Raw genomic sequence first — 21,962 nt, 5'->3', positions numbered from 1 at the left:
TTGTCTTATTTACTTTTACGGTACATAGAAAAATTGAAAAGTATCCTCTCATAAAACTAATTTGAAATTAGTTTGTTTAAATCAGGTTGAACTGCCAGAGAAGAACATGCCTTTGGGAAGAGTTCGAGGATATTGGAAGACTTTGGATGCTATAAAATATGCTGCATTTGAGAGAATTCCATACGCAAAATCACCGGTGGAAGATCTTAGGTTTGAGGTGGATTAAAATATTCTCATCTATAACTTACATTCATTGTTACTTTTATTTATAATCCGTTTTTCAATTATTCCTCATATGCAGCGTGATCTCCTGAGTTGGACATGTATGATGAAACTTGTGTTAAATGTCGAACTTAACCGTCATTGCTTCTCTACATATTTATAGGAACCTGAACCCATTCCAGCTTGATCAAGAACTTGAGTGTCCAACGCTCCTCATACATGTCAACTTTTCAATCTTGAAGAAATATTTGGTCAGTATAAAGCACGAAGTAACTTGAACCCTAAATACACTTGTCGAAGAAATGTTATTTTTATACGCCTTTAAGTATTTACTTCTTACAATATTATCGTCATTGATGAAAGTGTTTGTATTTTTTTAGGAAACGAAGATGTGTACATCCCTGAAGATTCCGTGAAGAACCCCAAGGCCCTTGACGTTATAGTTTCAATCCATGGAGGTGGTTTTATGTCAGGCAGCGGAACGGAATTTGATACGTTCCTAGACAAGGAGGCCGTGCATGTATCTTTTAATTACCGTCTTGATATTCTAGGTACGCTGTTTCTTTAACATTGCCTTCGGCTTCCCATGCCAGTGTTTATTCAATTAACGTTACAAGATTCCTTAGCACGGAAGATGACGTCATACCTGGAAACAACGGCATGAACAACCAAGTCTTAGCACTCAAGTGGGTCCGGGACAACATCGCTTCGTTTGGGGGAAACCCCCACTCCGTTACCATAGTGGGCCTGTCAGCGGGAGGCGCCAGCGTCCACCTCCACTACTTCTCTCCCCTCTTCCTATTTTACGAGTATAATTGCGCCGTCCTATCCTGGCGATTTTCGTTGACAGAAAAACTGATAAAAAACATACAATGAAATAATTCCTGTCTTAACAGTATCGAAACACAGTTCATTGCCTAATGTTGGTTGCACAAATTGGTGTGTCTATTTTTTATTCTCTAGTTTGGGAACAACTGTAAGTAACTAAATTATTACAATAATTATTAATGTCTTTAATATGTTTATATAAGAAGCGAAGCTCGTAATAATATTTTACTACTCCTGTTGTAAAGTTAATGACTTTCCTACGGCTCGTCTATAGAATGTGATATTTTTTCAATCTAGACATTGCACAAAAATAAAAATAATAATCTGTTGATCACAGAAGGAAATATATGTATACTTCAGAGTTCTGTGAACTGAGGACTTCGACAAGTATTTGACTTTGCCTATTTGTTTATTTATTCTTTCCATGGCAAAAAATATTCAATTTCATTAGGTACAGTGTTTTCTACTGATTAAAATGTCATTTTAATTAGGCTGTCCCAAGACTAACTTGTAATTAATTTGTTTAAGCAACGATGATCTGCCAGTGATAGACACGCCCTTGGGGAGAGTTCGAGGATTTTGGAAGACTTTAGATGACCAGAAATATGCTGCTTTTGAGGGTATCCCATATGCGAAACCACCAGTGCAGTGAGAGATCTCAGGTGGGTCAATATATTCTCATTTTTGTTACAAATTTTTGCGGGTTCAAAAACAAGTTCTAAATTTCTTTGTTAACTTTGAAATTGTGTCAATAGAAAACCTCAAATGGCAGTAATTTTTGCTTATGGTACTAATGAGACATAATGATTTTAGAAAATTATTTTATTAAAATTTACAATACACTTCTGTATTTACTTTTATCCAGTTTTCACAAGCAATTTTGTTTGCAGCAGCTTCGTATTGCTGGTTGTAGCAATTCGCGTGATTATATGTACACATTAATAAAAACTGGACAGATAGTAGCAGAACATGATAAAATTGGGACTATAATTTGAAATATTTCTCTTAAAATTCATGGGTAAAACTTTTAATCGAATTTCGTAACAGTAAATGTGCATCAAAACGGGAGCTAGTCGCAAAGCAAATTTTGGACTACTATTTGAGACTAGGAGAAAAGATCAAAAAGAACAACTTCAAAAAATCTACTCAGTTACTCTTTATTTCCTTTTTATTTATTTAACCGATAGATTGTTTGCTGTCTCTGCAGAACTGTCCGCTAAACTGCAAGCCAACTACACTGAGGGTGAAAATAAATTTGCCAACTTTTATCCGGGTGATCACGAAATAGAAGGTAGGAACTGACTTTTAGTACACAACTATAACCTAAGTGACAAGTGTTGTAGCTCACGGTAATTCATTATTATTAATAACATTTGTATATTCAACATACATATATTGCAAATTCAATCTCAGATATATCTGGAGTTCTTTAAATACATTTTGCATTTAAACAGTCTCGCTTGGTTGGAGATCTTCCGGATGTGTGCAGCGCTAAGCATTATTTAATAAAAATACCAAACAAATCTACTTACCATCATATTCCTTCCACAGGCTTGTGTCATGCTGAAGATGCTATGCGATGACACTTATATAAATTCATTCTCAGAACAAGACAAACGCTTGAGTAATGCTTGCCATAACATGTTATACTCATATGCCAGTAGCGGGCAAAGAACACATAAATCAGTTCTTAAAACCTTTTCTCCTTCATATATTTATTTTTTAGTATTCCTTCATTCGATGGGACAGACACCTGGCAACCCACGGGATCTGAAGAGATGACTTACTAGGTTGAAAATGGACCAGAAGACATGAAGCTGCGCAGGAGTCAAGGTATGAACCCTATAGATTTTTGGAGCAAGCTTGGACTCCTGGAATATGAAAACCTTGTTGTAAAACGTGAATTATAGTTTGCTTTCCGTATTTTCTTTGTTTTATAATCATCTTAAATTTTAATAATATTTTATGTAAAATATATTGTAAATGATTTTGTTTCCCAAAACGATAACTTGTTCTGTTTTACAATCAAGCCAATCCCACCCTGGCAATTATATTTGTCTATTTCTTATCCTCCATTTTGTGACCAATATTGTAAGTGACTGAACTAATTGTGATAGCCAGTTTCTTTAATTTTTTTTCTCTAAAATGCGTGTATTACAAAAAATAAATGGCGAAGTGCTCAAGTCATATTTGTATAAAAATAGTATTGGTAAAGCAGATAAGCGAATGATAACCATATTTACAAAGATCAAATTTTTGATTGACGTGGAAACCGATGTTCGTTAAGTGAAATGATAATGCGAGTATTTTCGAGAGTTGCAAAAGGTTTCTACTCGTTCGATGATTATCTTGTCGTATTAACTCATAGAGGTAAAAAAGGAGAGCCAGAGACACCTGTTCTCAGTTTCGCTTGACTAACCACAGTATGTTTGTGTACGCAACTACCGTAACCACCTATCAAAAAACTAGGCTTAGCAAATTCAAGCAATTTTTTTTGCCAGTTGCCACTGGCTCTTGAACTATTATCATTCAATGGTGATATGTAATATTAAACCAAAAAGAGACAAATTGTTCCCTGTTGCACGAAGAGATTTCTCTAATTTTCCTTTCGACATTTTCTTAGTAAATTTGATGGCAGTAAGATGAAATACTATACAGGGTGTTAACGATAAACTTTAATGGCGTATTCTACCGATGAAAATAATCAACTTTTACCCTAAATAAAAAATATTTAGTGGGTGATGAGGTTATTCCAAAACATCCAGATCGCCGTATCAGCCAATCAACAGTCAGTAAGACATAATCTAAATTTAGAGAAACTGGCAACGTTGCAGATATTCCAAAACCTGGACGTCCAAGCGTTAGTTAATAAACGGAACATTTTGATAAGTATGGTAGATAATTCTCATAATACTTCACGATTGGTTGCATTAAACAATGAAATTAGTCAGACTACAGTGCTACGTATCCTGAGGTAGGAAAAATATCATCCCTACAAAATTCAACTTGTGCAGGAACTCAATGAAGACGATCCCGACCGCCGCTTACACTTTTGTGAAATTATGATGGATTTATGTCAAGTAAATAGAGATTTACACTGGCAAATACTTTTTTCAGGCGAGGCCACGTTTTGTCTTAATAGTACAGTGAACCGTCAAACTTGCAGGTATTGGAGTCGGGAAAATCCTCATTGGATGGCAGAGACACATACCCAACACCCACAGAAATTAAATGTGTGGGCTGGAATAGTTAACAATAGAATAGTAGGGCCTTTCTTCTTTGAAGGAACCCTTACAGGAGAAAGATATTTTAAGATTTTATATTAGAAGTTTTTACAAAATGACCTTGTTCCAGCGCTTGCAGTAATTTTTCCTAACGATAATGACCCTGATATTCCTGATGACACCATATGGTTTCAGCAAGACGGTGCACCTTCGCACTATGCGCGCCCTGTTCGAGATTTTCTGAACAATTGTTTTCCTAGGAGGTAGATCGGCAGACGAGGACCGATGGAATGGCCCGCGAGATCCCCAGATCTTACACCCCTGGACTATTTCTTATGGGGCTACTTAAAGTCCAAAGTGTACGTTAATAGACCACATAATTTAGAAGAACTCCAAAATTGTATTATAGATGAAATACACAGAGTTACCCCATAAATAATTCGTAATATGCAAGAAGAATTTCTACATAGACTTGCGTATTGTTAAGAAGTCGGTGGGTGGCAATTCGAACACTTAATTTAGGTAGAAAACTTAATGAATTGTTGCTTGACATAGGAATTGTTATGTTTTTAATGAATAAAATTTACTTTTTTTAACATTCAATCGTCATTTACTTGAAAACTTTCCCATGTAAGATGGCAGCATTTTAATACTGTCGGATCGACAATGAAACGATCTTTGAGAATCAAGAAAAAATAGGGGGTTCCTGTTTAAAAAAATGTCGATGACGTCATAACTCGAAAACAAATGACGGTTGAAAATCGCATTTTATGCTAAAATATGTATTTTTTAAATTAAAAGTCGACCTATTCGAGGATTTTTCCCAAAAAAAAATTGTTTCGATTTTACTGAATTTATTCCGTACTTTAGGCACGTACTGTATAATTGCAAGTAATTAATAGTGTTTCACTATGTCATAATTAGATCAAAATTGTTTACTGATCTAATCTACTTATCCAAAAATTTAACGGAAATGCCATACATTAAAAACACTTATAGATAATCAATTAAGTATTAGATTATATCCACTTGTACAATTATTGTCTCGCAGATTTGGTTGGGTATAGTATTTTTCTATAGAGTACCTAATATTTAATTTTGGTTATGCTATTCCAAGATTTGAGCTTGAAAGTTCAAGCAACAGGTCAGCCAGAGATAGAGATAACTGACGAACTAAATGCCATTTTATCGGCAGAAATATGCGAATAGACCTAAAACGACAATTTTTTCAATTCCGTAATCTTTGAAATGAATATTTGGTCAGTACGAAACACGATTTAAGTTCATACTCTATCATATCTCTTTCGAACCACAATTCTCGAAATAGTTCAAAGCTCAGAAATTCAGTGTCATTATTGAAATTCAATGTTTTTTTAATGGTCTAAGTTATTGCCTTTAGTTTCTAAATGTCAATCATTCAATCAGCGTTAACATTCAAGGAATCTTTAACATGGAAGACGCCGTCATACCCGGCAAGAGTGGCATGGCAGATCAGGTCTTATTGTTAGCACTCGAGTCCACCTGCACTATTTCACTCTGATCACATCATTCTACCCTTGTGACTGTGATAAACAAGATAAGTAGTAAGTATATATACATATATATGTCAGATTTCTGTCTAAGGACAGTCCATCTCGAAATGTTGTCTAAATTGGGTTGTCTGTTGCTTGTCCTCTCATTTGGGAACAGCTGTAAGTAACTACATTTATTTATTATACATTTTTCCGTATTTACTTTTATATTTTTTAACAATCGAGTATATTTTTTAAATAGTGCGACCACTATTGGAGTGACCAAAACAAAAATAGTTTGCAAAACAGTTCGCTTTACATAAAATTATACAGAGTGTTCCGTTAATAAGCGCTAAAATATTATTCACATATACAGGGTGTTCTGAAAGTCCGTCAGGAAACTCCGGGAGGTGAATCTAGGGATTAAAATAAATTTTTTTGTAGTTTTCTTTAAATAACTCAGCGGGATGACTTTGTACGAAAAAATGCTTAGGACATGATTTTGTTCGTAATAAAAATAGCTACAAAATGGCGGAGGTCCGATTACGAAATTTCCAATAACAAAGCCGTGAGACTGAAAAAACGGTATAAAACGCCAATTTTTTTAAGTTGCTGTAAAAATGTCAATTATAAACAAAAAGTGATAAAACTTTCGAAAACTATAGTTCAATATATATATACAATAATGACGCTAAAGCCGAAAATCAGGAGAGCAAAACTTTTTGTTCTATAAGGTGTTATACATTCGGCGGCATCTGAAACTCGAAACTTTGCCAAATTTGTTCGAAGCTTTGCTGACACTTGAAATTTGGTACACACATAGTGTAAATATGCAGAAACCAAAAGCAATTTGCAAAATTCAAGTATCTTCATTTTTGCAGTTTTGGTAAGGTTTTATACGTCACCCTAGTTTTATACGTCACCGTTTTTTTAATTTTTGGACGTATATTTATGTATATTTATAAAATATTCCATTACGGTAGATTAGCCAGCATAATTACCTACAATTTAAAAAAATATATATTTTCATCGTTTAGATCCTAAGCTACTTAACATTTTGCGCCTGTTAGCCGTAGTCGTACATTATTCAACATATTAACATAAAACAAAATCGTACGTGTGGGGTAAACCTTTAACTTTTCATTTTCGAGCGCGAGCTCCGCTCTTCGGCGCTTGTATACTATTAGAAATATGCAACAGTAAATTTAAACAATTGTTTACTTAAAGTTAAAGGTTTACCCCACACGTACGATTTTGTTTTATGTTAATATGTTGAATAATGTACGACTACGGCTAACAGGCGCAAAATGTTAAGTAGCTTAGGATCTAAACGATGAAAATATATATTTTTTTAAATTGTAGGTAATTATGCTGGCTAATCTACCGTAATGGAATATTTTATAAATATACATAAATATACGTCCAAAAATTAAAAAAACGGTGACGTATAAAACTAGGGTGACGTATAAAACCTTACCAAAACTGCAAAAATGAAGATACTTGAATTTTGCAAATTGCTTTTGGTTTCTGCATATTTACACTATGTGTGTACCAAATTTCAAGTGTCAGCAAAGCTTCGAACAAATTTGGCAAAGTTTCGAGTTTCAGATGCCGATGAATGTATAACACCTTATAGAACAAAAAGTTTTGCTCTCCTGATTTTCGGCTTTAGCGTCATTATTGTATATATATTGAACTATAGTTTTCGAAAGTTTTATCACTTTTTGTTTATAATTGACATTTTTACAGCAACTTAAAGAAATTGACATTTTATACCGTTTTTTTTTTATCTCACGGCTTTGTTATTGCAAATTTCGTAATCGGACCACCGCCATTTTGTAGCTATTTTTATTACGAATAAAATCATGTCCTAAGCATTTTTTCGTACAAAGTCATCCCGTTGAGTTATTTAAAGAAAACTACTTAAAAAAAAATTTTTACGATTAAATTGTTAATAACTTTTTTTCCTGATAAAATACTTAGTCAGCAAATTAGCCTGTTATTGTACTCATCATTTAAAGTAGACCTGTGTAGTTATTTCCGGATTATCAAGGTTTGACACACGCCGAACCTCTACCAACTGAACTAATTACAAATTACGATTATACACATAATAATAATAATACAAAACAGATATTAACTAACAGAGTATAACAGACCTCCATTGTTGACATTAAAAAAATGCTAATGCCCCTCTTTTAAGTATGTTGTTGTCTTTGTAGTGTAAATTATTATCAGTCAAATAAGACAGTTTAATTTATATACATATTTTAATTTAAATCGATGCTAGTTTGTTCAAGTCAGGATGATCTACCAGAGATAGACACGCCTTTGGGAAGAGTTCGAGGATATTGGAAGACTTTGGATGGTATAACTTATGCTGCATTTGAGGGAATTCCATACGCAAAACCACCAGTGGGAGATTTGAGATTTGAGGTGGGTCAAAACATTCTCATTTGTGTTAAATGTCCAACTAAACCGTCATGGCTTCTTTACGTATTTGTAGGAATCTGAACCCATCCCAGCTTGGTCAGGAACATGGGTGGCCAACGTTTCTTATACATGTCTCCAAGGTCAAGTACTGTCCACTCTTGAAAAGGAACCTGGTCAGTATAAAGCACCAAGTAACTTGAAACCTAATTATGCTTCTCTTAAAGTACGAAGGAATATTAATTCTATATGCCTTTAAGCATTTACTTCTTACAATATCATCTTCATTGATGAAAGTGTTTGTATTTTTTTTAGGAGACGAAGATTGTCTGTACATAAACGTGTACATTCCTGAAGATTCCGTGAAAAACCCCAAGGCCCTTGACGTTATAGTTTCAATCCATGGAGGTGGTTTTATGTCAGGCAGCGGAACGGAATTTGATACGTTCCTAGACAAGGAGGCCGTGCTTGTATCTTTTAATTACCGTCTTGGTATTCTAGGTACGCTGTTTTTTTAACACTGCCTTCGGCTTCCTATGTCAGTTTTTATTCAATTAACGTTGCAGGATTTCTTAGCACGGAAGATGACGTCATACCCGGAAACAACGGCATGAAGGACCAAGTCTTAGCACTCAAGTGGGTCCGGGACAACATCGCTTCGTTTGGTGGAAACCCTCACTCCGTTACCATAGTGGGCTTGTCAGCGGGAGGCGCCAGCGTCCATCTCCACTATTTCTCTCCCCTTTCTAAAGGTTTATTCATAAGAGGGATCTCTCAAAGCGGTACAGCTCTAGCGCCATGGGTAACGAAAAAAAATGCTTTGCAAAGCGCTAAGAAGCTTGCTGCGTTGATGGGCTGCCCTGACAGTGTCTCGGAAGAACTGAAGAAGTGCCTTAAGCAGAAACCTGCACAAGATTTGATGGATCAGATTAAATATTTCTATGCTTTTAACATCACGCCAACCGCGCCTTTTGCACCAGTGGTGGAAAAAGGATCAAAGAACGCTTTTCTAGACGCGGAACCTTACCAGCTTTTGAAGGAAGGTAAAGTGCACGATGTGCCTTGGATTACCTCATTCACTACTGATGAAGGATTGCTTATTACAGGAGGTAAGTCAGGTTATGTAATAGCTTTTCTTCCTTTTTTCTTATACCCTGCAATGATTCGGTAACACAGATTATATAATTATTCAGTTCTTTGGCAAGACTTGGAAGAGGTAGACGAAAAGTGGGTAGAAATATTTCCCCATATGCTAAATTGCAATGAGACTTTACCTGTATCAGAGAGAGAAATAGTAGCGAAGGAACTTTTAGACTACTATATGGGACCAGGAGAAAAAATCAGTAAAAACAGCTACAAAAAATTTACACGGGTATATTTTCTCAATTTGTGAAATAAAATTTATTTACTTTATTTTGTTTTTATTTGCATTTAGATTCTTACTGACAGGTTGTTCGCTGTTCCTGCAGAATTATCAGTTAAACTACAAGCCAATGTAACGAAATCTCCAGTATATCTCTACATATTCAATTACACCGATGGTGCAACCAAGCTGGTGCAAATCATATCGGGAACAGATGAAATAGAAGGTAAGAACTGAACATTTAACTAGGGAAGAAGCGGCATTGAATAAATATCGAAGTTAATTCTAACATTATCATATTGACAGGTGTGTGTCACGGTGAAGATTTTATGTACTTCTATACAGACCAGCAAAATTTATCGGGACAGGATAAACGCTTGGGTACTGCTTGCCAAAATATGTTGTACTCGTATGCCAGCAACGGGTAAAAAAAACATAAATATTATTGAATTACTTATGTCCATCATTAATTCTAATTTTTTAGTAATCCTTCTTTCGATGGGACAGACGTTTGGCAACCAACAGGTGCTGAAGAGCTGACTTACTTGGTCGTAAATGGACCAGAAGACATGAAGCTGCAAAGGAGCGAAAGCCTGACTCCAACTGACTTTTGGAGTAAGCTTGGACTCCTGGAGAACGAAAACCTTATTGTAAAAAATGAAGTGTAGATTCATTATAGTTTCTTTATGTGAATTATAAATATAACCTACAAGATAAAAATAGTTTGATTTCATCGTTTTCTTTACTATAATAATTGTTTTATTAATATTAATATAAAATTGTAATTAATCAGTTAATTCTTCAAATTCATGACTTTCGACCTATTTTGGAATCAAGCTAGTCCTAACTCTGTCGAACAAATAAAATAAGTGATAATATCATAATTATTGTAGTAACATAGTATTCTTTGCCAGACACACATATAAACATAGTCCATTGCGAAAAGTTGTGTAAATTGGTTTGTTTAATGTCTCTCGTTTGAGAACAATTGTAAGTAATTACTTATTTGCTACTGATTATCTACTGACATTACCTTATATTTAGACGTGATTACTATTTTTTATCTCATTTACTTTTACGGTACATAATTAAAAAGTATGCTTTCATCAAACTAATTTGAAATTAGTTTGTTTAAGTCAGGTTGAACTGCCAGAGATAGACACGCCATTGGGAAAGGGATTTTGGAAGGCTTTAGATGACCGGAAATATGTTGCGTTTTGTAAATTATTTTTCTTCTCTTCATGTGGCTGCGTGGAAGAACGAGCATCGAACGCCGCCACTATTTAATTTTTCTTTTGTATAAATTAATTTATTGTGTAATAATAACAATTATTATTATTATTAATAATGTCTGGACATGTCGTTATTAAATCAAAATTGTTTATGATGACTGATCTACCTATCCAAAGATGTACCGGAAATGCCATATAAAGGATGGTCCAACCATAATGCACGATGTTAATTGTGAGTCACACCTTAACGTGAAGTTTTTTGCCCAACTTAATTTGACATTTCTTTGTTTCAGTGTTTGACAAATTCAACCATGGAGAGGTACACAATTGAGCAGCGCGTTAAGACTGTTGAAGTCTTTTACGAAAATGGGCATTCAATTCAAAATGCATTTCGTGCACTTCGTGATTTTTTTGGTCAGCATAATCGACCAAATGTGTCCACAATCGGGAGAATTGTGCGCAAATTTCAGCAAACCGGGTCTGTGGGAAATGTGAAAACACCTGTGCATGCTCGCCCAGTTCATTCTGCGGAAAACATTGCTGTTGTTCGCGATAGTGTGGCAGAAGAGCCGTCAACCTCGACTCGTCGTCGTGCCCAACAATTGAACATCTCACGAACATCACTGATGCGCATTTTGAATAAAGATTTGAATTTACACGCTTACAAGGTTCAATTGACTCAAGAGCTGAAGCCCACTGACCATTTCAAGCGTAGTCAATACGCCGAATGGCTGTTGATACCGTTGGACTTCTTTCNAAACCGGGTCTGTGGGAAATGTGAAAACACCTGTGCATGCTCGCCCAGTTCGTTCTGCGGAAAACATTGCTGTTGTTCGCGATAGTGTGGCAGAAGAGCCGTCAACCTCGACTCGTCGTCGTGCCCAACAATTGAACATCTCACGAACATCACTGATGCGCATTTTGAATAAAGATTTGAATTTACACGCTTACAAGGTTCAATTGACTCAAGAGCTGAAGCCCACTGACCATTTCAAGCGTAGTCAATACGCCGAATGGCTGTTGATACCGTTGGACTTCTTTCTTTGGGGAAATTTAAAAGAAAAAGTGTACGTCAATAAGCCAAGAACAATTCAAGAGCTAAAGGATGAGGTAATTCGGCACATTAACGACATTGAACCTCAATTATGTCCCAGAGTCATTGAAAATATGGACCATCAGATAGAGGTATGCCACCCAAGCCGTGGCGAGCATTTGGCCGATATTTTGTTTCACATATAATTGTCATAGATCCTTCTATCATAATAAAAAATATTAAGATAATTTTCTGAAAACTTTTTGTTTTATTTACAATTAAGATCGTGCGTTTTGGTTGGACCACCGTTTATATGTATAAAAAAAGATAGATATATGTAGGTATTAAATTATATTCACTTGTATTATCTCATAACAACGTGATATTTGTGAAACTTCTAAAAGCAATAGTAACAAAAATCAGATTTGTTTGGGTATAGTATTTTTCTATAGAGTACCTAATATTTAATTTTGGTTACGCTATTCCAAGATTTGAGCTTGAAAGTTCAAGCAACAGAATCAGCCGGATATAGAGAAAACTGACGAACTGATGGCCATTTTTCGAAGGAAACCTTCTTCTCATTTTATCAGCAGAAATATGCGAATAGACCTAAAACGACAGATGTCGTCCGTTCAGAAGTCCGTTCAGCACAAAGCACGATTTAAGTTGCTACTCTATCTTATCGCTTTCGAACAATAATTCTCGAAATAGTTCAAAGCTCAGAATTTCAGTGTCATTGAAATTCAATGTTTTTTATTGGTCTAAGATATTGCCTTTAGATTCAAAATGTCAATCAATCAATCAGCATTAACATTCCAGGAATCTTTAACATGGAAGACGCCGTAATACCCGGCAACAGGGGCATGATCGATCAAGTTTTAGCACTCGAGTAGGCAGCCTATCAGCAGGTGACGCTAGCGACCACCTCCACTATTTTACTCTGATCACGCTATTCTACCCTTGTGACTGTGATAAATAAGATAAGTGGTATATATAAGTATATATATCTGTCAGATTTCCGTCTAAGGACAGTCCATCTCGAAATGTTGTCTAAATTGGGTTGTCTGCTACTTGTTCTCTGGTTTGGGAACAGCCGTAAGTAACTACATTTATTATTTTATATATTTTTCTGTATTTACTTTTATACTTTTTAACAATCAAGTATATTTTTAAAATAGAGTGACTAAAACAAAAATAATTTGTTTTGATAATTTTGCTTATCTTGAAGAATTTGTTTAACTGAAGGTATTAGCAAATCAAATTTAGTACGTAAGTCTCGATTGAATAACAATTTAGCTGGTTTCTCCCCTGTAGTCGTTTGAGGAGTTTTTCTATACTGAAATAAAAATGATTTATAAAATAATTTATATCTCAATTTTTATTATCGTGTTCGGCTTTTATTAAAGCTGTTTTCATAATTTTTATCGCGCTTTCTCCTAATCTATTAGTTGCTGGATGATAAGGTGCTCCCAACGATTGTTTTATATCAGGTGAAGTTAGAAAAGATTTAAATTCCAAATCGGGAGAGCTCATGAAATATTTCTATGGCATGTGAATCAGTTAAATTTTTTACTTCAAAACATTATAAATCCATTTTGATGTCGCGTCTTGAATTACTAAAAAATAATCAGCATGTAACTTTGTCCATGGTTCTTTTGGCCAGTCCCATACTTCTAATGATATTTTCGGTGGGTTGTTCGAAAATACTGCACACGAATTAGCTACATTTTCAATGTTTTTGTCTAACAGTAATCATGAACCTCGCGGATGAACTCGTGGTTGCCTCACTATACGCTGACGATAGAAATTCAAATCGGTTTCACTTTTTAGTTTCACTGCACCCAGGTTTTCTCTAGCTGAATGATCTTTCATGGCACATTCCTTAGAAAGCGCAATTTTTATCATTTTTTTTTTAGGTTTAAACTGGAGCTTGATGCATCTTCTTCAAAAAGACGGTCTACGATTTTTTCATCATTGATCCCAATTACAAAAACATCTCGAATAACGGTCTCCAATTCTTCCCCAAACTTACAATTGACTGCTAGGCTTTTTACTCTAGCTTCCCATTCGGACACATTTTCATTTAAATGTCGCTTTGCCCTGTAAAATTTTAGTCTCTCCAAAAAATAAGATTTCACTGGTGAAAAATGTTCAACAAATAATGTGATTAATTGTTCGTACGTTTTGCTTTCGGGCAAATTTGGTACACACAAATTTCTAAGTAAAATATAACATTCCTCAGATAAGGTATTTAGCAGTATCGCTTTTTTGCGATCGGTATCCGTTATTTTATTAGCAATAAAAAACTGCTTTAAGCTTTCCTTGAATATTAAAAAATCGGAATAAATGGGGTCAAATACACTCCATGTTCCCAAACGGCCTAAATTAGTTTGATCAGTCATTTTAAACTTTAAACTTTGTCTTTTTCGCGATTAATCTCTTCACTGCACTGCACTTGCACGTGAGTTACAATAATCTTCGTCCCGAATTCGTTATGTCTTACTTAATATTAAATAATAACACCACTCTTAACTTCAACATTTAATATCAAAAGTCCACTGAAATGGTTTTACAGTTCCTTTTATCCTACAAATTCTTATTTTTTTGTATTCGTTAATAATCAGTGGCAGGACCACAAAAGTTTAGACTAAAATAAATATAATATACTCACATATATAACAGATATTGTTCACATTAAAAAATGCTAATGCCCCGCCTTTAAGTATGTTGTTGTTTTTGTAGTGTAAATTATGATACAGTCAAAAAAGACAGTTTAATTTATATATTTTAATTTAATTCGGTGCTAGTTTGTTCAAGCCAGGATGATCTGCCAGAGATAGATACGCCTTTGGGAAGAGTTCGAGGATATTGGAAGACTTTGGATGGTATAACATATGCTGCATTTGAGGGAATTCCATTCGCAAAACCACCAGTGGGACATCTTAGGTTTGAGGTGGGTCAAAATATTCTCATTTGTGTTAACCGTCATTGCTTCTTTACATATTTGTAGGAACCTGAACCCATTCCAGCTTGGTCAGGGACTTTGGTGGCCAACGTTACTTATACATGTCTCCAAGTTCAAGTACTGGCCTCTATTCAAAAAGAATCTGGTCAGTATAAAGCACCAAGTGTAACTTGAAACCTAATTATGCTTCTCTTAAAGTAGGAAGAAATATTACTTCTTATACATATGCCTTTAAGCATTTACTTACAATATCATCGTCATTGATGAAAGTGTTTGTATTTTTTTAGGAGACGAAGATTGTCTGTACATAAACGTGTACATCCCTGAAGATTCCGTGAAGAACCCCAAGGCCCTTGACGTTATAGTTTCAATCCACGGAGGTGGTTTTATATCAGGCAGCGGAACGGAATTTGATACTTTCCTAGACAAGGAGGCCGTACTTGTATCTTTTAATTACCGTCTTGGTATTCTAGGTACGCTGCTTCTTTAACACTGCCTTCGGTTTTCCATGTAAGTGTTTATTCGATTAACGTTACAGGATTCCTTAGCACGGAAGATCACGTCATACCCGGAAACAACGGCATGAAGGACCAAGTCTTAGCACTCGAGTGGGTCCGGGACAACATCGCTTCGTTTGGGGGAAACCCCCACTCCGTTACCATAGTGGGCCTGTCAGCGGGAGGCGCCAGCGTCCACCTCCACTATTTCTCTCCCCTCTCTAAAGGTTTATTCATTAAAGGGATCTCTCAAAGCGGTACAGCTCTGGGCCCGTGGGTAACGAAAAAAAATGCTTTGCAGAACGCTAAGAAGCTTGCTGTGTTGTTGGGCTGTCCTGACAGCCCCTCTGAAGAACTGAAGAAGTGCCTTAAGCAGAAACCTGCAAAAAATTTGGTAGAGCAAATCAAATATTTCTATGGTTATGACATCACGCCAATCGCGCCTTTTGCGCCAGTTGTGGAAAAAGGATCAAAGAACGCTTTTCTAGACGCGAAACCTTACCAGCTTTTGAAGGAAGGTAAAGTCCACGATGTGCCTTGGATTACCTCCTACACTACTGGTGAAGGATTGCTTCTTACAGGAGGTGAGTCAGGCTATATAATAGGGTTTCTTTCTTTTTTCTTATACGCTGCAATGATTCAGTAATACAGATTATATAATTCTTCAGTTCTTTGGCAAAAGTTGGATGAGGTAGACGAAAAGTGGGTAGAAATATTGCCCTATCTGCTAGATTGCAACGAGACTTTACCTGTATCAGAGAGAGAAACAGTAGCGAAGGAACTTTTAGATTACTATTTGGGACCAGGAGAAAAAATCAGTAAAAATAACTATGTAGAATTTACACAGGTATATTTTCCCAATTTGTGATACAAAATTTATTTCCTCTATTTTGTTTTTATTTGCATTTAGATTCTCACTGACAGATTGTTCGGTGTTCCTGCAGAATTATCAGTTAAACTACAAGCCAATGTAACGAAATCTCCAGTATATCTCTACATATTCAATTACACCGATGGTGCAACCAAACTGGTGCAAATCATATCGGGAACAGATGAAATAGAAGGTAAGAACTGAACATTTAACTAGGGAAGAAGCGGCATTGAATAAATATCGAGGTTAATTCTAACATTATCATATTCACAGGTGTGTGTCACGGTGAAGATTTTATGTACTTCTATACAAACCAGCAAACTTTATCGGGACAGGATAAACGCTTGGGTATTGCTTGCCAGAATATGTTGTACTCATTTGCCAGCAGCTGGTAAAAATAACATAAATTTCCTTGAATTACTTATTTCCTTCACTAATTCCAATTTTTTAGTAATCCTTCTTTCGATGGGACAGACGTTTGGCAACCAACAGGTGCTGAAGATCTGACTTACTTGGTTGTAAATGGACCAGAAGACATGAAGCTGCACAAGAGCGAACACCTGGCACCAGTTGAGTTTTGGACCAAGCTGGGGTTCCTGGATTATGAAAATCTTATTGTAAAAAATTAAGTGTAGATTTCTCATAGCTTCTTTATGTGAATTATAAATATGTCCTACAAGATAAAAAATTGTTTGATTTCATCGTTTTCCTTATTATTATAATTATTTTATTAATGTTAATATAAAAATGTAATGAATCACTTAATTCCCGAAAATAATAACTTTCCACATATTTTGAAATCAAAGTCCTAACTCTGTCGAACAAATAAGATAAGTGATAATATCATAATTATTGTAGTAACATAGTATTCTTTGCCAGGCACACATCTAAACATAGTCCATTGAGAAAAGTTTTGTAAATTGGTTTGACTAATTTTTAATCTCTCGCTTGGGAACAATTGTAAGTAACTACTTATTTGCTACCGATTACCTACTGACATTACCTTATATTTAGACGTGATTAGTATTGTTTTGTCTTATTTACTTTTACGGTACATAATTGAAAAGTATGCTCTCATCAAACTAATTTGAAATTAGTTTGTTTAAGTCAGATCGAACTGCCAGAGATAGACACGCCATTGGGAAGAGTTCGAGGATTTTGAAAGACTTTAGATGACCGAGAGATATGTTGCTTTTGAGGAAACCACCAGTGGGAGATCTCAGATTTGAGGTGGCTCAATATATTCTCATTTTTGTTACAAATTTTTGCGGGCTCAAAAACAAGTTCTTCTACATTTCTTTGTTAACTTTGAAATTGTGTCGATCGAAAACCTCAAATGGCAGTAATTTTTGGTTATGGTACTAATGAGACATAATGATTTTAGCAAATTATTTTATTAAAATGTACACTACACTCCTGTATTTACTTTTATCCAATCTCTGAAAGAACTGACTCTGGAATAAGCTGTGGGTGTTCCAGACTGACATCCCCAAGATGACACAAAGGATACTACCCCTATTTGCACCCCATTAACCGTCAGGGGACCCCCTGAGTCTCCGTGGCACCCTCCAACCAGACCTGAAAGCAATCGAGATGTAAGTCTGATAGATACAAGTAACCAGACATAGAATTAATTGAAAATACGTTTCTACAGCGTTGTGCATTTTATTTTTAACGATGAATCATATTTACTCAGATGATCTTTTTTTTAGTCCATTTTTAATTGTTTTCTAAATGCAAGGAAATTTCTTAAAACTCTTAAACCTCTACGTCTTTCACTTACCTCCGCCAAAAGTACACACCGTGGATGGGTGGATCCAAATCCCATAGGTCTGCTGACAAAGACTGTTGGCAATAACGTTAACATTCACCGCCCTCAGAGTGGCAGCTACCCCTGGAGCCGAGTCCGAAGTCTTCCCCCACCCGGACAAGCGAGCTATGGATCCCGCGAATGTCCCGGAAGTGGCAGGGGCCAAAGTGATAACTTGAATGGTATTGCTTATCGGTACTGCGTAGGGCAGTCGGATCAGAGCTATGTCGTTGCTGAGGGTTGCTCTGCTGTACTGGGGATGGTTAATGATGCTGGAGGTGGTTACGGCGAGCTGTGTGGTTTCTGTCCGTCGGATGTTGTGAGCGCCAAGTATTACTCGGACGAGCGAGGCGCTAGAAATGTCAACAGGATTGTAATTAGCAGCCAGTCAATGATTGTAACTATCAAACGTAAGGCTTGGTTTGGTTCCGTCAGCGGACAGTACTAGAACTGTTCAGTACAGTCTCCCAACTGTTGTCTTTGCGCCAATGACCTCGGATGGGGCCGGGCCGAGCGGGACTATCGCTCTTAACCCACGCCCACGATCTCTATAGGCCTGGACGTAGAGGTATGAAATAGTCAGGTAGTTTGAACCTTCCCAGTACTGTTCTGTGTTGGAACCAAAACTATATTCGATTCAGGTAAGTTACTATTGTATTCTCGAGTATAAAATATACAATTACTCTGAGAAAGTACTACAATAAACACTGCATCATTGTTTTTAGTAAAAAAAATGATACAATGTATTAGCTATCTCAATAATTTATTGACAATATTGCAATATGTATTTAAATTATTATAAATTTAAGTCTGCAAATAGAGTGAGTGTATTATTGCTTGTTCTAGGTGTGAGAGCGTAAGTTTTCACAAGCAATTTTGTTTGCAGCAGCTTCGTTTTGCTGGTTGTAGCAATTCGCATGATTATATGTACACATTAATAAAAACCAGACAGATAGTAGCAGAACATTATAAAATTGAGACTATAATTTGAAATATTTCTCTTAAAATTCATGGGTAAAATTTTTAATTGAATTTCGTAACAGCAAATTTAAATTTAAATGTACACACACCTACTCTTAGAATCAAGTAAACAAATTTAAAATCAAAAGAAACAAATTTATAGCATTCCTTTTGTCTAAAGTTTAAAGGTATTTAATTTCATAAAATTTAAAGCAGATTTGGTTGCTTGTTTGATAACATACTGGGACTAAAGTTAGTACTGATATTTGCAGGCTGGTATCGTACCAAAAAAGATTCAATACATGTCAATGTGGATGCGAAATCACTAAATTTCGTTATTAGATTATAAATGTTATTATGATCCTTAGTAAATATTCAAACTGCTTGTAAATATTGCCAAAGAACATAGTTAACACTGTTGACGTCAAAGTGCACCAAAACGGTTTGTAAAGATGTGATACATAATTTTGTGATATACTAAGATATTCGAGTATACGTACCCGCTGGTGCAGTGCGCTGCCGTTAATACCCACTCGCGACTAATGAGGGAGCCACTGCAGAAGTTGGCGTCGTTGATAATAAGCGCCGCTTGGTACGGGATGGAGTTCCGAGCAACTTCGGTGCCTCCGATGATTCTTGCTCCAGGGGTAACCGGAGCCGTGTCCAGCGGGTCCACAGTAATGTCACTCGATCTTATATCGTCCCAGTTGAGCTATAATGAGATTTCTGTGAGTTATTTCTGTAAGATGTTGCAAGAGAAATGTTCTTCCTTTTGCTTCAGGCCTATTAATAATCTCAAAAACTAAAAAATATGTTATCTGAGATTTGTTTACTGGTTTCCTAACCGCTTCTGTATGATAGATGTTTTGAATAAATAGAATGTCCATCTGGACATCCAGATTTAATCCCACTGGACGTTCTTTTAAGCGGGAGATTGTAAAAAATAAATTCATAAAATGATAAAAACTGCTAAAGCACAGTAAGGCAAGAAATGTGATTAATTTATGTACTTAAATGTAAGAAATTTATGTACTTACTGGAGTATCGGAAAAGGCACATCCCAAAATAGTGCATAAACAAATAACACTCTTCATATCAACTCTTTCCGCGGTTTTTACTATGTAGAACTAATATGTGAGCTCTAAAATAAAAATATAAAATTTCAATCTCGGCAGAGTACTGAATCGAATGTCAGTGAATTGGTTTCATCGCAAACTATCTCGTCGAAACGCATAGAAAACGCAGACAAAGAATCAAGTTTAAAAATAAATTCAATAATTAAAAATGCTGATCGACACATATTTCGTAAAAATGTTTTGGAAGTTAGATTAGAAGCTGTACAAAAATGTATAACTGGAATTGTTCCTGTTAATGAAAGTTTTTAGAGAAATAAAAATAAATTAAAACGAGACAAAGGTTTGGAAATAACACTAAAAGAAATTAACGAGTTCTCCTTGTCGCTTCAACGACGAAGATAATTAGATGTTTTCACATTTTTAACAAAAAATATGTCAATTAAAATAAAAATCTTCAATTTCAATCTCATTTTTTTTTGTAGTGTATGAAGTATTTGTCTTAAAGCAATTGATTTGTTTTGGCAAAGATTAGTTATAATTACAGGCCTTACATAACTGTTTTTATGTTTTGTCCATGTTGCGGTTAATTTTAGTACAGTTGAGGATAATTTATCAATTTGCACATAATATTTAAAACGTTACTATTTATAAAATCAAATTGGATTTGTATTAGATTGCGGCAACAAACTGTACAACGAAATATTTAACGTTTTTTTTATATCTCCGCGAATGAGGTCAATAGCAATTTTCGCAACTCAGATTGTTATTGTGGAATAAGACAGAACGAGATTTACTCCTTATCTGTTACCGATTTCTATCGCACCGCAAAGCGGAAAAGTTCTGTTTTAATATCCCGAGGAAGGAAATAACGATTGGCATTTCCTGTAGTTCATCAAAACCCCGACGTGTTGCTCTAATTTTTCTATGTATACGACTAGAAATGCTTTAAATTTCCTGATGAATATCTTGTTATCAAGTTAAATTATACAGTGTGTTTTTAAATGAAATAGCAAAAATGGTACCTGTGAATATAGAGTCAAAAATAAGAGGATTGAAGTAAAAATATCTCATATGAAAGTTGCACCCCCTGAGGCGATATACCCTCTTAAAGAGGGGATTGAAATTCACATTTTAATTTTTTTCTTTAATATGAGCAATGCTAGAGACACGAAACTTGGTATGAGCATCCTACTAATAAAGAGACAACTTTTCATTAAACAGTCAACCCCATTGTAATATTTTATTAGAAATTTTTTATATGAAGCAAAATATTTATTTATTGGGAAGACGGATTTATTGCGCAACTTTTTTACCTCCTGTAATTTTTCGATAAAACCGATAGTTTTCTAGTAAAAAAATTAGATGCGTCATCGTTCACTAAAGGGGTAATTGCGAAAATTTGTATAAATAAAGTAGGCGAATGTCATACAAATAAATTGCTATTTATCATATTAATAAATTGACACTTTCTGTCAATAAGCTTGTAATTTAATAATAACATTAAGAATAATTTTAATAAAGAATTAATTTTAATTTTAATAATTTTAATTTAATTTTAATAATTTTAGAATAATAGGTAATTAATGAAAAATATTTGATAACTTATGAGTATGAGACATATATTAGGTAAAGTTATTTATCTGATAAAATTTAATACAAACGAAAAACAAAAAATGCAAAATTAAATTTAAAGAATATTCTCGAAATAATTTCCATTTTGCTGCAAGTATAACCTAATACGTCTGTTGAATTTATAACGTACTCGCCCAAACAGTTCTTGGTTATTGCGAAGGTCATCTGCTGCCTGAAATATTCTTAAGCGTAGTTCTTCTAAGGAGGCAAAAATTAAAATGCGAATTTCAATCCCCTCCTTTGAGAGGGTATATCGCCTCGGGGGCCTCAGGGATGCAACTTTCATATAAGGTATTTTTACTTCAATC

At 35.2% G+C, this 21,962-nt stretch overlaps 2 protein-coding genes and 1 long non-coding RNA gene across 7 annotated transcripts; 2 read left to right on the top strand and 1 right to left on the bottom strand.

Moving 5' to 3' along the window:
- The first annotated feature begins 1,104 nt into the window (after positions 1–1,104).
- LOC108917809 lies at positions 1,105–5,757 on the top strand. 2 transcript variants are annotated; one of them, XR_001964811.1, is made up of 5 exons: positions 1,105–1,198; positions 1,579–1,712; positions 2,238–2,341; positions 2,777–2,883; positions 5,714–5,757. It is a non-coding gene; the product is annotated as an uncharacterized LOC108917809 (long non-coding RNA). The 2 variants fall into 2 exon arrangements; XR_001964810.1 differs by lacking the exon at positions 5,714–5,757 and having other exon boundaries at positions 2,777–3,011.
- A 128-nt stretch (positions 5,758–5,885) lies between these two features.
- LOC108917805 (venom carboxylesterase-6-like) lies at positions 5,886–16,877 on the top strand. 4 transcript variants are annotated; one of them, XM_023455224.1, is made up of 9 exons: positions 5,886–5,965; positions 8,076–8,221; positions 8,292–8,391; positions 15,096–15,281; positions 15,347–15,889; positions 15,974–16,152; positions 16,216–16,369; positions 16,450–16,567; positions 16,628–16,857. In XM_023455224.1, exons 1-9 carry the CDS (start codon positions 5,914–5,916, stop codon positions 16,803–16,805), a joined length of 1,656 nt encoding a protein of 551 aa, XP_023310992.1. In that variant the 5' UTR covers positions 5,886–5,913; the 3' UTR covers positions 16,806–16,857. The 4 variants fall into 4 exon arrangements, with proteins under 4 accessions (XP_023310992.1, XP_023310995.1, XP_018580080.1 ...); XM_023455227.1 differs by lacking the exon at positions 15,096–15,281 and adding an exon at positions 8,531–8,716; XM_018724564.1 differs by lacking the exons at positions 15,096–15,281; positions 15,347–15,889; positions 15,974–16,152; ... (1 more) ...; positions 16,450–16,567; positions 16,628–16,857 and adding exons at positions 8,531–8,716; positions 8,782–9,324; positions 9,409–9,587; ... (1 more) ...; positions 9,885–10,002; positions 10,063–10,306.
- Positions 16,878–17,554: 677 nt separating this feature from the next.
- Positions 17,555–20,737, bottom strand: LOC108917808 (brachyurin-like). The gene is made up of 5 exons (XM_018724569.2): positions 20,574–20,737; positions 19,984–20,087; positions 19,447–19,658; positions 17,960–18,339; positions 17,555–17,754 (listed from the first exon to the last, which is right to left on the bottom strand). The coding sequence occupies exons 2-5, from the start codon at positions 20,038–20,040 to the stop codon at positions 17,585–17,587; spliced, it is 819 nt and encodes a 272-aa protein (XP_018580085.1). The 5' UTR covers positions 20,041–20,087; positions 20,574–20,737; the 3' UTR covers positions 17,555–17,584.
- Between the last annotated feature and the right edge of the window lie 1,225 nt (positions 20,738–21,962).

Source organism: Anoplophora glabripennis, unplaced genomic scaffold (genome assembly GCF_000390285.2).
Source record: "Anoplophora glabripennis isolate ALB-LARVAE unplaced genomic scaffold, Agla_2.0 scaffold17, whole genome shotgun sequence".
NCBI classification, from domain to species: domain Eukaryota; kingdom Metazoa; phylum Arthropoda; class Insecta; order Coleoptera; family Cerambycidae; genus Anoplophora; species Anoplophora glabripennis.
Note: the sequence above shows the minus strand (reverse complement) of the source record. Positions and strands in the feature narration are given on the sequence as shown.